Raw genomic sequence first — 16943 nt, 5'->3', positions numbered from 1 at the left:
TAGGGACATTTAATTAAGTGGCTCGGATTCCACTATAGGCTGTAGGTTTTGTCCCGATTAGCCTTTGTGCAACTAAACATTGCAATTTAGTGCAAAAATCAGCAAGCTTGGGCAGTTTTATTCCTTGTAAGCCTAGGTCTTCATGTTAATAAATTATTATTTATGACGTTGGAAAATAATTTATGCCGAGTGGCCAATTTCTATTCCATGGAGAAGAATCAGATGTGAAACATATATAAAACTATTGGTAGTTATTTTCACTACTAATCACATCTGCCCAGTGCGAGAGCTGCAACTGTATCCATTGATTTATGTCAATGATATTGATAGTCAATGCTTTTGTCTCCTAGGTGAATTTGCACTGAAAATATGTTTGTTCTCTCAGTGTTACCTTCACAACACAATTGGTAACATCCTCCAACTTATAAAAATTAATTTTTAACACTCGTTCCAAAAATAGTGACATGATTTACATAGGATAATAATTGTTATCATTTAACTTCGTAGGCATCGTATTATCATCGTTTGACCCTCCAACAACCAAACAGCAATCCCACAGCCACTGAACACATCCACCTACCAGATAGGCAGCAGAGTATCTGCAAATTTTTTTTGGCAAGTTTGGAGACTTGTGATTTAACAATTACTTAGTACGTATTAAATAATCAATGTCCGTTGTTGATCCATACAGATCTGCAGCTGCCACCTCCAACCACGATTTTACGTACAACACGTTGTAATAATCTTGCGATCTTATAAAAGCAGGAAATGTACTTGAACATTGCAATGGCCTTGCCCTAAGGGAAGTTTTATAATGGAAAATATTACGTAAGATAGCTTCTACTTCTTTAATTTTCGATCGAAAGGCGTCTACCGTACTATAAAAATCTGGGGGCTACAGGGAGCTTAGATCTGTTGTTGGGGTTTCATCCCCCCTAACCTCCTTGTAGCACCGTCCCTGGCTGTATGTATTTCGTCCAATGAGTACAAGCTAGCAAAACTGTGAATTTCAACAAGTTTGTAGATAATTCTGCAGCTGTTCATAAAAACAGACGTATTTTATTAGTTTCTTGCTGTAGTTCATTTTCCCATTTCAGCAAAAAAGTATTCACACTCTTTGCATACGATGAGTAAATGGGGGGGGGGGGAAGGGAGAAGTTGCCCCTTAATAGCCTCACTTAGAAATTTAGTGCAGAGGAATCTAATAACAGTTCTTAAACAACATTATGCTTTTATAGAAATACAAGTATATACTATTTTCAAACCTACGAAAGTTCCAAGTAACTACGTAAGGAAAGGGTAGTGTATTACTTCCTATGTAATTGGACTCTCCCACTAGCAAATTTCTTATTAACACCTCCACATATTTTATTCTTTAGTTGTATTATCTGTATGTGTCTGCAGAATAAATTGCCCATATATTGCACATGAATAAATTATGTGTAGTTCTTTTGAATTTGCGGTACTAAACCACGTTTATACGTACATTAGTCTTTGAACGGCAGAGATGGAAAATAAAACGCCAGCAGAGAACAATGGTGCCACTGAAGTTGAAATTCATCTAATAAAGTGATTTCAGGTACGTCGGGACACACACGACCCTGTTTTGTTCCCATCAATGTAATAAAAACAGTGAGATGGAATGAAGACTTTATTTCGCAGCTGAACTCTTATCAAGGCCCTTGCTCCCCATAATCGGAGGATCTGAGCACGCCTAAAATTCCTTATACAGAAATAGTGTTATTTGTCGTATATCCAGAAAGTTGATTGATTTGCTTTATTTTAATTCGCTTTTTGTGCCACTTTTGGCCAATTTGCGAAGAAGGGAATAAGTGATGATATGATGAAATTGATGAATGGACACTCACAAACATCCGCGGCCAAGCCGGAATTCGAACCCGGGACCCCTGGCGTCGTAGCGCGATGTGCTAACCACTCCCCCACGGTGGCCGGCCCCAGAAAGTTGAAAGTGAATGAAATTTTTATGGTGTGTTTTGTATGGTCATTATCAATAGTAAGTCTGTCATATTATTCAACTAAATAATGTCTTTTGAAGAGAAAAAAACAACATATAATTAATGTATTTTATTTTACATAAGACCTATGCCTAAAAGTATTTTTGTATATGATGACACAGAACTATCTTTTGTTGTGACCTCTTTGGTTCTGACTGTAATATATATATATATATGTAATTGGTGATAAAATAACTTAGTAAAGTATTAAGTAAATATATTTTATGCCCCTACTTACAAATCATGAAAGGAGCCAAATTCGAAATTAAGTTGAACGGACGTTCAAAATGTTTAAAAATAGCACTATTTCCATAACACATCATCAAGTATTTTTTACCATTGACCCTCAGAAATATCTCAAACTGACAATGAACGTTCATTGAACTTATTTATGATCGACAGCTAAAAAGTTATTCATTTGCGTGGCTGGTTGATAATCCACCACCAGATAGAATTTACACAATATTTACCTAAAAACTTTGAGTAAAGTCACCTTCCCCCTAAAAAAAATCCCTTGGTAATGAACTTTTGTGTTCTCACAAAAAAAAAGTTATAATTTGGCACAATTTTTCTTTTTGCAGGCAAACCTTTTGTAAAGGTGTACTTGAGTCTGTGCAACCAGCCCTTCCCATTTGTGAACAATATACTGGGGAAATCCCCCGTTCTTCACTGTTGTCATTGCACTACAACCCCATCGTGATTTAGTATTAGGATATAGCGTAGTGAAGAACTGTTTACAAGCATCGCCCAAACCATTGATTCTCCCCCAAAACCTTTCCCTGCATTCTTTTTTCTTTTCCTAGCTCTCAGCATGCGGTTTTCTTGGAAGACTGGCTGATTGTGAAAGAAAAAAGGGACGGCGGATGATTGTGGAGGGGGGCGGGGTTGAGCGCGAGCGGTACAGAAGGGGAAACGGCTAGCGCGACCAGCTGAGAAAAGTCGAAGTTAAAATTTACATACATTGCTCTGTACGTCGACAAACTACAGATATTCTAAAGAAAATTATGTAAGATCAGTTTCATATCTTTGCTGTAGAAGAACAGTTGAAGCTTTCTTGCGCTTTAAAATGTTGATTTAAGTTATTACATACAATTGGCGAGCAAGTGAATTTTACGAAATTGAGATCAGGAAAACTACGTAATAAATAATATATTTAAAAAAAGGCTGCGCGACATAACTAACTTCATATTTGATCTTTAACTCAGTAAAATTTAAATGCCACACACTTGACTGTTCGAGCACAGAAGGTCGATGCAAGAACCTATTTTTTAGGTATCATCACCAGCGGTGATACGGGCTCTTAAGCCTTGTTTCCATGATATGAAAAACTCAATATGGTGACCAAGGCAGAAATTTATTTTATAAACTAAACGTAACGTTTCAACCTTCTAGCAAGGTCTTCTTCAGACTCTGCACCAAGTACAAATGTAACAAGGTACAAAAACAGGACAATATATATATATACACAAACATTACTCCCCTCCAGACTATTAGAAAGTTGTTCTGGAACATTCGAGCCGGTGGCTTTCCCTTGTCAACTGTACTTTCACCTAAAAGGCTAAACATATTTTCTTTCATCTAGAATTAGTTGAACTCTTTATCTCACGCTCTTTTTCCTTCTTCTCTCCTCTTTCTCTCTTGTCCTTTCCACTCTTTCTAACACCTTCTTCCATTCTTTGCTTATCTTCAGTCCCCCATTCCAGTTCATTGTGTCTTCTTCACCTTTCTTCTCTATTTCCTTGGTCACTAAATTAATTAAATAAATTACCAATGTACACTCCATTGACATGCCCGCGGAGAAACAAGTGGGGCCAACCCAAAGAAAAAGCAAAAGTGCAGATAATTATCGACCGATCCTCGTATGTAGAATGATTTCCCCAAGCTTCCATTCTTTGGCATTTTGGATTTGAGTTGTCCTAACATTGGGGGACATTCCTACAAAAAATAATTTCTGTAGTATTTAATTCCTGGTTGGAGCAAACTTTTAGCTAATTCCACCCTATGTTATTTCTTTGGAATCAGCCAGACATCCCGTAAAATACGGGAACGTCCCGTTTTTCGTTAAAGCGCCCCGTTGTCCCGACAAAAGTCTTCGGGACAGCCTTTTGTTCCTTATTTCAACGATATGAACCGTTGAGTCAACCTTGCCTAACTATTTTCTGTTTTCACTCGTATTGGAGAAGTTTAACCCACTGTGTACATATTCCATAACAAGAAACTCTTAGATGCATTGCAGAGAATCTAATTATGAGGGCGACTAAACTCTGCTGACTTGGTGTTCTGCGCACACAACGAAACTCCTCAGGCAATTAGATGTCACAATGAGTGATAATACTAGAAAATTGCATTATAAAAGTTAACGTCATTTAGTATGAAAAGCACCTTAAATACAAGTTTCCTTACCCTAATTTTCTCATAGAAGATATAAGCAGTAGTCAAGCTTCAATACGAGGTATAACACGTTCCGTTAGAAGAAATACGTATTGTGCATCGTATCCTTGAAAAATAAGTGCCCCGTCCTTTTTCATGAAATATCTGGAAACCCTAGAATAGTAGAGACATAAAAGTTGTAGTTTAATTGGTAACCATAGCCTAAAAACTAATAATCGGAAGTTGTGTTGTCGCTGCTAACTGCAGTAATATAATAATTACCATTGAATAATAATAATTATTATTATTTATAAATTATAATTAATAAATAATAATTAATAAATTATTATTATTGAACATATCTGTAACATTCTTACATATAGTTTATTGACTTTTCTAGTTGTGGGAATGAGACTGCAACTTCTTTTCCTCATCTCTATGGTCCAACATGGAGGAGCAGTACTTAACTACATCTCGTCTATTACTACAAAAGCAGATCGGAATTTTGAAAAAAACATTGAAGCCGTAATCAGAGAATACTTCTGGAGCGACTATTGCGTAGTTGTGATTGAAGATGCCGACTCCCCTTTGCAAAATGGAAGTGGCTACACATTTCAAAACGGGTCCGTGGCATGGATTCAAGCCTCTCGTGTACTCGAAATCAATGTCGAGGACAATTTGTTCATTAGGAATATGGATTTGGGTTGTAGACATTTTGTAATAGCAACTCTAGAAATTGGTACAATCACTAAAAACCTCTACAGTGCGATTCGGCGTGCATTTCAAAGGGAAATCAGGAAATATCTGATTGTTTTGGCAGAAGGTCACGAACATCTAGTTCATGGAATCGACAGAGACTTTTTGAAATTCTCTCCTTATACGTTCATCTTAACAAGAGAGCAAATTGATGAGATGCGTGAAGTATTCACATACAAACTATACACATTTGAGGTGGCCAATAATTTATATCCAGGAAAGTTGCTGACTGTGGCAACTTGGAAGGAGAAGCTGTCGGATCGTTTTGAGGTCGAAGACAAACTGGATAACCTGGGTGGGTTGTCCATGGGCTTGGGATTCGTGGATCACAGTCACGTGACCATAGTGCAAGGAGATCTAATTGAAGGAAGGGATTTCAGGGTAGCTCGCGAAGTTGCAATTAAACACAACTTCACCTGGAATGTCAAAATTGACAATTATGGTTTCGGTGCAGTGTTAGAAAACGGTTCATCAGTTGGTGTGGTTGGGTCTGTCTTCAAGGGAGAAGTGCATGCTGGGATACCTTGCGCCTACATCACAGAATTTCATAATGTCATCATGGAACTGTCTGTAGACTATGCACAATCAGGCATAACGTTTCTCACCCCGAAGCCAAGACTCAGAGAAAACCTATCGTCCGTCTTGAATCCGTTTACGACGTCAATGTGGATCGCCATTTTCTTTTACTGTCTTGCCATGTCCGTCGTTCTTTACGTTTTACACTGGATTATATTGAAGCTCCTTTCTGTTCAGGAGAGAGCCGAGGATTCTAGCTACATTTATCAGCTGATGAATTCTGTCAGTATTCTCGTGGGTCTGAGTGTTGCAGAGCCAACTCTGTCTTCAGTGAGAATGATGATTATTTGGCTGTCCATTGCATCTATGTTGTTGATCACTGCTTACAATTGCAACCTCGTATCGTTCTTGACCTTTCCTCTCTTCGAGAAAGCAATAGAAACCTTGGAGGACTTTGCAGACTCAGGACTGAGATACGGGATTCGGGACTTGTCCTGGGTTGCCGTCTTCTACGGCACCAATGACGAACATATTAAGAAAATTGAGGACAGATATTTCGAAATGACGGATTTAGACGAGGTTCTGCGCCTTGTGAGAGACCACAAGATGGCTATGTTGGTGGAAAGGTACTACTATAAGCACATCTGCACCATAGACCTTCCCGAGAGCATTCTCAGCGAACTGTACCTCATGAAAGATGACGTCATGAACTTCCATGTGAGTGTCATGTACGAAAGAGCTTCTCCTGTTGCTGAAAAGTTCAACGGCGTTATTATGTGGCTCCGTGATTCCGGTGTTGTTGTTCAATGGGACAAGGAGACGTTTCGTTAGTTCATGAACAGAAAACTCTTCCTTCCCTTCACATTCAGAGATCAAGACACGGGAAAGCCACGGCCGATAAAGCTCTTGCACGTTGCTGGTGCATTCTTACTGCTGATGGCTGGTGAGGTAGTGTCAGTTCTTGTGTTTCTCTTTGAGTGGTTGAACCGGAAACGATTTGGAGAAGACACGAGGGCAAAGGAGCAAAGTCGTAATTGTCGAAGGTTGAAAACGCTTGAAGCAATGCTAAATGCACAACTACAGAGTTAAGCGTTCGGGGAGTCTTAACATCGGACTTTAGGAACACGCGTCCAACCTGTACGGCATCACAGCACAAACTGACGCTGCCGAAGGAATTATGGGTACCCAGAATTCCCTCAGTCGCGCGTGATTGGCTACGGTTTCTGGTATCAGATATCACGTGAGGACACCTGCTTGATACATGCTTCATTAACAAAAGTAACGCAAACTGGTTGTGTGATAAATCTTGCCTATCCTCAAGGGTTAATTAAAAACGAGTGCAAAATTAAGAGCAATACACGTGTCATAAGTTTGAGTGATGTAGGAGGATAAGCCTAGATGTTAACTGTTTAAATTGATTCTTAACTCAAATACGTGTGACGACTCCTCTGTATTAATATCTAGTTTTGTGCTTGTATTTGTCGAATTCCTACAGCCTTGCAAACTGTCAAGAAGTGAATTCGACGAAGATGGTGGTTCTGGTTGTGCTCGGTTAATTCTCTTCTTGTAGCATCAAAGACGGTGGAGAACAAGACTCCTCAACCGGCCTCCAGAAGCATCCTATGCAGCAGTCTAGTAGTTTAGCAGTAGCCCAACAGATGTCTCTGTTAAGCGTTGTTCTTCCTTCGTGCAAATACATTGCTAATAAATCTTCGAGAAGAATGGATGAATGGACTCGTTCTCGTCCGGAAGTCCTGTTATTGTAAGGCATTTGTTTCGAGCTGTTTTGAAACACGTTTCAAGCAAAAGAAACATGAAATTGTCAATCTGCCATGCGTGTTAACATACGACGTAAGTAAGCGCAGCAATGGCGATATTAACCACCTCTCCCGTAGACACCATTTGAAGAAAAAAGTGTACAAACCAATCACATTTATAAGGTTAGATAGAGCCAATCGTAAGCAGCCTACTTTGGACTACTTGGAAGTAGTTTTGCGCTTGACGAGAAATGAAAGCACTGCACATGTGATACCCTTCGATATATGGGGTATTCGATAATCGAGGTGTCTTGTTCTCTTCATCGTCTTTGGGTAGCACCGCATCACCACAGACATAACAATAAGTGTTCAATAGCTGATTTCTTCACTGCCAATAGCCATAAGGGGGACAATTTCCCATTCAATTTGTGTCAGCCCATAAACAGCTTCAGATACCCTAGAAAAATCTCTTCCTTATGGCTGGTAATAGACCAATGACGTCACACTGCTATAATTTTTTTGTGATATGATCAGAACGCTACAGGTTGAAGGAATAAATTCATTAAACATAGCTATTATCTATTGTTTATTTTCAAAATATTTTGTTGATCCATTGTAGAATCATATTGTACAGTATGAAGCAAAAATGTGTTGTACAGACGTAATGAAATTAGCCTTGGCGTATCGCAGTTTTCTGTGCCCTCCGCAAATAAAACATTGGTGGCTCCTATGTGACAAAAGTTATCGAAAATACTGTAGCGCATATACTATTGATAATGTCAGAGGAGGACGCACGTACAATAGTTAGCTAGTTCCCTCCCCAATAGTTGTACAAGAAATAAAATTGTACCCCACCACTTTTTTGGTCATCGACTTATGTATCAGTGTAGTAGCTTCTTGAAAATAAATCAGGATGGTCTCAATCTCTGATAAACTGGAAATATTTTCTAGACGTCAACGCAGTGGCGCAATCAGGACTCTTTCTTGGAGGAGGGGAGGGGGACGCTTTATGCAGCCATGTATGTAGTGCATGATCTTTCGCATTTGTTGCCTGATACAAGAAAACAATTAGGTTTTAAATACATAGACAGATATTGAAAAAAAAATACCGTCTTGTGAGGAACTGTTTAATTGTTCAGGTTTGTAGTTTGCGGTGGATGGGGCTTCAGCCACAATGGCCATCTTCTTGGCTGCACCAGCTCAAGATTCAAGGGAAAGTGGCTGACATTCACCCTACTAATAGTGGCTAATATATTTAAGCAAACTTACTATTTCAGTTGTGGAGGTTGAACTGGACCTCCAATATTGATCCAAGATCACAAGGTCAATGGAACATATTTGTGTGGCGTCATGAGTCCAAACAAATATAGCACGTGCTTTTTTCCTATCCCGAGCCTCTGAATTTTCCATCGGAAGGGTTAGCTTTAAGAATTGTGACAGCAGTTATGAAGCAAAATTGTGAAGCGCATCCTACATCAATGTAAAGATGAGATTTCGAAGAATGCGTCTATATATAACACATACCTTACACATGAGAATGTAAAGAATAAATGAAGTAGAAAATCGAGCAAAGAGAAAGCTTCTAACGACGTCCGACTCGGAATTACAGGCAATGGTTTACCATCATCCATAGCGGCAACGTGACCGATTTGAGATCGGGTGGGCTTCGAGCCTGCTTCGGCTGTGCTCGGAACTGGAATGTCTAGATTTTGTATAAAACTGCATGATTTTCTTAAGCCTGGTCGAGTAGACAGGCGATTAGCTGGAGCGAGTAGGATAATGCGAGGCACTCTCCTTGTGTAAACAACTCGGGAAAGCACTGGAACCAGTACAAAACATTCTTTTGTGTTTTCTGCAGTTGGTGGATTATCCTAAGTGAGATGATTTTGATGTTCTTTCTTTTCTTAACATAATAAAAACGTGTCTTACAACCTAAGGCGTCGTGCTTTGTGCTCCGCCTGAGGATGAATTGTATGATGAAACTGATGAACGGACACCCACAAAGAGCATCCATGCCGGGATTCGAACTCCCGGATGTGCTAACCACTTCATCACGGAGGCCAGTGCTAATGCACATGAATATCAATCCAAGTTAGCCATTTGGAATCATTGGGAAAGTCGTGTAGTTAGTAAAATGTGTACTTTTAGCATTTTTGATACAATTAAAGCTATTTACAGCCAATGCATATTACTCATATTGAACCGGAACGACGAATTTGTGAATTTACTACAGGACTTTTCAAACATCCGCAGATAAGGCTAATACAGTTTCTTGTTCATATCTATCATAGTTATCCTGAAATATACGTATGTCAGTTTTCACGCAGCTTACTAGTTTCCAGATTTGCTTCATTCTGTTAACTGTACACTCCTCTTATTCATAGTTGCGAACTCTCTCTCCGGATCCGAGCATGCATGTGAAAAAGAACTGAATCACTCCGCCACGCCACGGGGGGCAGCTTTTCTGATTGTAGTTTCTCATTCGAGTATTTGCAATGAACATAATTGTCAGCGATGTTTTCTCAATCCTTACATCGTTATTGAAAACATCCGAGAGGCAAAAATACGACATTAAGGAATTAAAAAGACTAAAGAAACTAACTCTTAAATGTTAATAATTAGAAAGATTATAAGTGAACTTTCCCGCCTCGGTTAGCGGTAATAATTATGCTTTGTAATCGACGGGTCACGAGTTCGATCCACGGTTAGGGACATTTAATTAAGTGGCTCGGATTCCACTATAGGCTGTAGGTTTTGTCCCGATTAGCCTTTGTGCAACTAAACATTGCAATTTAGTGCAAAAATCAGCAAGCTTGGGCAGTTTTATTCCTTGTAAGCCTAGGTCTTCATGTTAATAAATTATTATTTATGACGTTGGAAAATAATTTATGCCGAGTGGCCAATTTCTATTCCATGGAGAAGAATCAGATGTGAAACATATATAAAACTATTGGTAGTTATTTTCACTACTAATCACATCTGCCCAGTGCGAGAGCTGCAACTGTATCCATTGATTTATGTCAATGATATTGATAGTCAATGCTTTTGTCTCCTAGGTGAATTTGCACTGAAAATATGTTTGTTCTCTCAGTGTTACCTTCACAACACAATTGGTAACATCCTCCAACTTATAAAAATTAATTTTTAACACTCGTTCCAAAAATAGTGACATGATTTACATAGGATAATAATTGTTATCATTTAACTTCGTAGGCATCGTATTATCATCGTTTGACCCTCCAACAACCAAACAGCAATCCCACAGCCACTGAACACATCCACCTACCAGATAGGCAGCAGAGTATCTGCAAATTTTTTTTGGCAAGTTTGGAGACTTGTGATTTAACAATTACTTAGTACGTATTAAATAATCAATGTCCGTTGTTGATCCATACAGATCTGCAGCTGCCACCTCCAACCACGATTTTACGTACAACACGTTGTAATAATCTTGCGATCTTATAAAAGCAGGAAATGTACTTGAACATTGCAATGGCCTTGCCCTAAGGGAAGTTTTATAATGGAAAATATTACGTAAGATAGCTTCTACTTCTTTAATTTTCGATCGAAAGGCGTCTACCGTACTATAAAAATCTGGGGGCTACAGGGAGCTTAGATCTGTTGTTGGGGTTTCATCCCCCCTAACCTCCTTGTAGCACCGTCCCTGGCTGTATGTATTTCGTCCAATGAGTACAAGCTAGCAAAACTGTGAATTTCAACAAGTTTGTAGATAATTCTGCAGCTGTTCATAAAAACAGACGTATTTTATTAGTTTCTTGCTGTAGTTCATTTTCCCATTTCAGCAAAAAAGTATTCACACTCTTTGCATACGATGAGTAAATGGGGGGGGGGGGAAGGGAGAAGTTGCCCCTTAATAGCCTCACTTAGAAATTTAGTGCAGAGGAATCTAATAACAGTTCTTAAACAACATTATGCTTTTATAGAAATACAAGTATATACTATTTTCAAACCTACGAAAGTTCCAAGTAACTACGTAAGGAAAGGGTAGTGTATTACTTCCTATGTAATTGGACTCTCCCACTAGCAAATTTCTTATTAACACCTCCACATATTTTATTCTTTAGTTGTATTATCTGTATGTGTCTGCAGAATAAATTGCCCATATATTGCACATGAATAAATTATGTGTAGTTCTTTTGAATTTGCGGTACTAAACCACGTTTATACGTACATTAGTCTTTGAACGGCAGAGATGGAAAATAAAACGCCAGCAGAGAACAATGGTGCCACTGAAGTTGAAATTCATCTAATAAAGTGATTTCAGGTACGTCGGGACACACACGACCCTGTTTTGTTCCCATCAATGTAATAAAAACAGTGAGATGGAATGAAGACTTTATTTCGCAGCTGAACTCTTATCAAGGCCCTTGCTCCCCATAATCGGAGGATCTGAGCACGCCTAAAATTCCTTATACAGAAATAGTGTTATTTGTCGTATATCCAGAAAGTTGATTGATTTGCTTTATTTTAATTCGCTTTTTGTGCCACTTTTGGCCAATTTGCGAAGAAGGGAATAAGTGATGATATGATGAAATTGATGAATGGACACTCACAAACATCCGCGGCCAAGCCGGAATTCGAACCCGGGACCCCTGGCGTCGTAGCGCGATGTGCTAACCACTCCCCCACGGTGGCCGGCCCCAGAAAGTTGAAAGTGAATGAAATTTTTATGGTGTGTTTTGTATGGTCATTATCAATAGTAAGTCTGTCATATTATTCAACTAAATAATGTCTTTTGAAGAGAAAAAAACAACATATAATTAATGTATTTTATTTTACATAAGACCTATGCCTAAAAGTATTTTTGTATATGATGACACAGAACTATCTTTTGTTGTGACCTCTTTGGTTCTGACTGTAATATATATATATATATGTAATTGGTGATAAAATAACTTAGTAAAGTATTAAGTAAATATATTTTATGCCCCTACTTACAAATCATGAAAGGAGCCAAATTCGAAATTAAGTTGAACGGACGTTCAAAATGTTTAAAAATAGCACTATTTCCATAACACATCATCAAGTATTTTTTACCATTGACCCTCAGAAATATCTCAAACTGACAATGAACGTTCATTGAACTTATTTATGATCGACAGCTAAAAAGTTATTCATTTGCGTGGCTGGTTGATAATCCACCACCAGATAGAATTTACACAATATTTACCTAAAAACTTTGAGTAAAGTCACCTTCCCCCTAAAAAAAATCCCTTGGTAATGAACTTTTGTGTTCTCACAAAAAAAAAGTTATAATTTGGCACAATTTTTCTTTTTGCAGGCAAACCTTTTGTAAAGGTGTACTTGAGTCTGTGCAACCAGCCCTTCCCATTTGTGAACAATATACTGGGGAAATCCCCCGTTCTTCACTGTTGTCATTGCACTACAACCCCATCGTGATTTAGTATTAGGATATAGCGTAGTGAAGAACTGTTTACAAGCATCGCCCAAACCATTGATTCTCCCCCAAAACCTTTCCCTGCATTCTTTTTTCTTTTCCTAGCTCTCAGCATGCGGTTTTCTTGGAAGACTGGCTGATTGTGAAAGAAAAAAGGGACGGCGGATGATTGTGGAGGGGGGCGGGGTTGAGCGCGAGCGGTACAGAAGGGGAAACGGCTAGCGCGACCAGCTGAGAAAAGTCGAAGTTAAAATTTACATACATTGCTCTGTACGTCGACAAACTACAGATATTCTAAAGAAAATTATGTAAGATCAGTTTCATATCTTTGCTGTAGAAGAACAGTTGAAGCTTTCTTGCGCTTTAAAATGTTGATTTAAGTTATTACATACAATTGGCGAGCAAGTGAATTTTACGAAATTGAGATCAGGAAAACTACGTAATAAATAATATATTTAAAAAAGGCTGCGCGACATAACTAACTTCATATTTGATCTTTAACTCAGTAAAATTTAAATGCCACACACTTGACTGTTCGAGCACAGAAGGTCGATGCAAGAACCTATTTTTTAGGTATCATCACCAGCGGTGATACGGGCTCTTAAGCCTTGTTTCCATGATATGAAAAACTCAATATGGTGACCAAGGCAGAAATTTATTTTATAAACTAAACGTAACGTTTCAACCTTCTAGCAAGGTCTTCTTCAGACTCTGCACCAAGTACAAATGTAACAAGGTACAAAAACAGGACAATATATATATATACACAAACATTACTCCCCTCCAGACTATTAGAAAGTTGTTCTGGAACATTCTAGCCGGTGGCTTTCCCTTGTCAACTGTACTTTCACCTAAAAGGCTAAACATATTTTCTTTCATCTAGAATTAGTTGAACTCTTTATCTCACGCTCTTTTTCCTTCTTCTCTCCTCTTTCTCTCTTGTCCTTTCCACTCTTTCTAACACCTTCTTCCATTCTTTGCTTATCTTCAGTCCCCCATTCCAGTTCATTGTGTCTTCTTCACCTTTCTTCTCTATTTCCTTGGTCACTAAATTAATTAAATAAATTACCAATGTACACTCCATTGACATGCCCGCGGAGAAACAAGTGGGGCCAACCCAAAGAAAAAGCAAAAGTGCAGATAATTATCGACCGATCCTCGTATGTAGAATGATTTCCCCAAGCTTCCATTCTTTGGCATTTTGGATTTGAGTTGTCCTAACATTGGGGGACATTCCTACAAAAAATAATTTCTGTAGTATTTAATTCCTGGTTGGAGCAAACTTTTAGCTAATTCCACCCTATGTTATTTCTTTGGAATCAGCCAGACATCCCGTAAAATACGGGAACGTCCCGTTTTTCGTTAAAGCGCCCCGTTGTCCCGACAAAAGTCTTCGGGACAGCCTTTTGTTCCTTATTTCAACGATATGAACCGTTGAGTCAACCTTGCCTAACTATTTTCTGTTTTCACTCGTATTGGAGAAGTTTAACCCACTGTGTACATATTCCATAACAAGAAACTCTTAGATGCATTGCAGAGAATCTAATTATGAGGGCGACTAAACTCTGCTGACTTGGTGTTCTGCGCACACAACGAAACTCCTCAGGCAATTAGATGTCACAATGAGTGATAATACTAGAAAATTGCATTATAAAAGTTAACGTCATTTAGTATGAAAAGCACCTTAAATACAAGTTTCCTTACCCTAATTTTCTCATAGAAGATATAAGCAGTAGTCAAGCTTCAATACGAGGTATAACACGTTCCGTTAGAAGAAATACGTATTGTGCATCGTATCCTTGAAAAATAAGTGCCCCGTCCTTTTTCATGAAATATCTGGAAACCCTAGAATAGTAGAGACATAAAAGTTGTAGTTTAATTGGTAACCATAGCCTAAAAACTAATAATCGGAAGTTGTGTTGTCGCTGCTAACTGCAGTAATATAATAATTACCATTGAATAATAATAATTATTATTATTTAAAAATTATAATTAATAAATAATAATTAATAAATTATTATTATTGAACATATCTGTAACATTCTTACATATAGTTTATTGACTTTTCTAGTTGTGGGAATGAGACTGCAACTTCTTTTCCTCATCTCTATGGTCCAACATGGAGGAGCAGTACTTAACTACATCTCGTCTATTACTACAAAAGCAGATCGGAATTTTGAAAAAAACATTGAAGCCGTAATCAGAGAATACTTCTGGAGCGACTATTGCGTAGTTGTGATTGAAGATGCCGACTCCCCTTTGCAAAATGGAAGTGGCTACACATTTCAAAACGGGTCCGTGGCATGGATTCAAGCCTCTCGTGTACTCGAAATCAATGTCGAGGACAATTTGTTCATTAGGAATATGGATTTGGGTTGTAGACATTTTGTAATAGCAACTCTAGAAATTGGTACAATCACTAAAAACCTCTACAGTGCGATTCGGCGTGCATTTCAAAGGGAAATCAGGAAATATCTGATTGTTTTGGCAGAAGGTCACGAACATCTAGTTCATGGAATCGACAGAGACTTTTTGAAATTCTCTCCTTATACGTTCATCTTAACAAGAGAGCAAATTGATGAGATGCGTGAAGTATTCACATACAAACTATACACATTTGAGGTGGCCAATAATTTATATCCAGGAAAGTTGCTGACTGTGGCAACTTGGAAGGAGAAGCTGTCGGATCGTTTTGAGGTCGAAGACAAACTGGATAACCTGGGTGGGTTGTCCATGGGCTTGGGATTCGTGGATCACAGTCACGTGACCATAGTGCAAGGAGATCTAATTGAAGGAAGGGATTTCAGGGTAGCTCGCGAAGTTGCAATTAAACACAACTTCACCTGGAATGTCAAAATTGACAATTATGGTTTCGGTGCAGTGTTAGAAAACGGTTCATCAGTTGGTGTGGTTGGGTCTGTCTTCAAGGGAGAAGTGCATGCTGGGATACCTTGCGCCTACATCACAGAATTTCATAATGTCATCATGGAACTGTCTGTAGACTATGCACAATCAGGCATAACGTTTCTCACCCCGAAGCCAAGACTCAGAGAAAACCTATCGTCCGTCTTGAATCCGTTTACGACGTCAATGTGGATCGCCATTTTCTTTTACTGTCTTGCCATGTCCGTCGTTCTTTACGTTTTACACTGGATTATATTGAAGCTCCTTTCTGTTCAGGAGAGAGCCGAGGATTCTAGCTACATTTATCAGCTGATGAATTCTGTCAGTATTCTCGTGGGTCTGAGTGTTGCAGAGCCAACTCTGTCTTCAGTGAGAATGATGATTATTTGGCTGTCCATTGCATCTATGTTGTTGATCACTGCTTACAATTGCAACCTCGTATCGTTCTTGACCTTTCCTCTCTTCGAGAAAGCAATAGAAACCTTGGAGGACTTTGCAGACTCAGGACTGAGATACGGGATTCGGGACTTGTCCTGGGTTGCCGTCTTCTACGGCACCAATGACGAACATATTAAGAAAATTGAGGACAGATATTTCGAAATGACGGATTTAGACGAGGTTCTGCGCCTTGTGAGAGACCACAAGATGGCTATGTTGGTGGAAAGGTACTACTATAAGCACATCTGCACCATAGACCTTCCCGAGAGCATTCTCAGCGAACTGTACCTCATGAAAGATGACGTCATGAACTTCCATGTGAGTGTCATGTACGAAAGAGCTTCTCCTGTTGCTGAAAAGTTCAACGGCGTTATTATGTGGCTCCGTGATTCCGGTGTTGTTGTTCAATGGGACAAGGAGACGTTTCGTTAGTTCATGAACAGAAAACTCTTCCTTCCCTTCACATTCAGAGATCAAGACACGGGAAAGCCACGGCCGATAAAGCTCTTGCACGTTGCTGGTGCATTCTTACTGCTGATGGCTGGTGAGGTAGTGTCAGTTCTTGTGTTTCTCTTTGAGTGGTTGAACCGGAAACGATTTGGAGAAGACACGAGGGCAAAGGAGCAAAGTCGTAATTGTCGAAGGTTGAAAACGCTTGAAGCAATGCTAAATGCACAACTACAGAGTTAAGCGTTCGGGGAGTCTTAACATCGGACTTTAGGAACACGCGTCCAACCTGTACGGCATCACAGCACAAACTGACGCTGC

General features: G+C 39.0%; 2 protein-coding genes across 2 annotated transcripts; both read left to right on the top strand.

Annotated features, from left to right (window-relative positions):
• The first annotated feature begins 4793 nt into the window (after nucleotides 1-4793).
• Nucleotides 4794-6488, top strand: LOC146003395 (ionotropic receptor 21a-like). Its single transcript, XM_083141677.1, has one exon. It carries the CDS (start codon nucleotides 4794-4796, stop codon nucleotides 6486-6488), a length of 1695 nt encoding a protein of 564 aa, XP_082997803.1.
• An 8424-nt stretch (nucleotides 6489-14912) lies between these two features.
• LOC146003394 (ionotropic receptor 21a-like) lies at nucleotides 14913-16607 on the top strand. The gene has a single exon (XM_083141676.1). The coding sequence runs from the start codon at nucleotides 14913-14915 to the stop codon at nucleotides 16605-16607; it is 1695 nt and encodes a 564-aa protein (XP_082997802.1).
• The last annotated feature ends 336 nt before the right edge of the window (nucleotides 16608-16943 follow it).

This window comes from Lepisma saccharinum, chromosome 20, assembly GCF_977018435.1.
Source record: "Lepisma saccharinum chromosome 20, izLepSacc3.1, whole genome shotgun sequence".
NCBI classification, from domain to species: Eukaryota; Metazoa; Arthropoda; class Insecta; order Zygentoma; family Lepismatidae; genus Lepisma; species Lepisma saccharinum.
This window is presented reverse-complemented; position numbering and strand designations above follow the sequence as displayed.

What these genes read in the sequence shown, in the direction of transcription:
- LOC146003394 (XM_083141676.1), top strand. Translation starts at nt 14,913, where the DNA reads ATGAGACTGCAACTTCTTTTCCTCATCTCTATGGTCCAACATGGAGGA.
- LOC146003395 (XM_083141677.1), top strand. Translation starts at nt 4,794, where the DNA reads ATGAGACTGCAACTTCTTTTCCTCATCTCTATGGTCCAACATGGAGGA.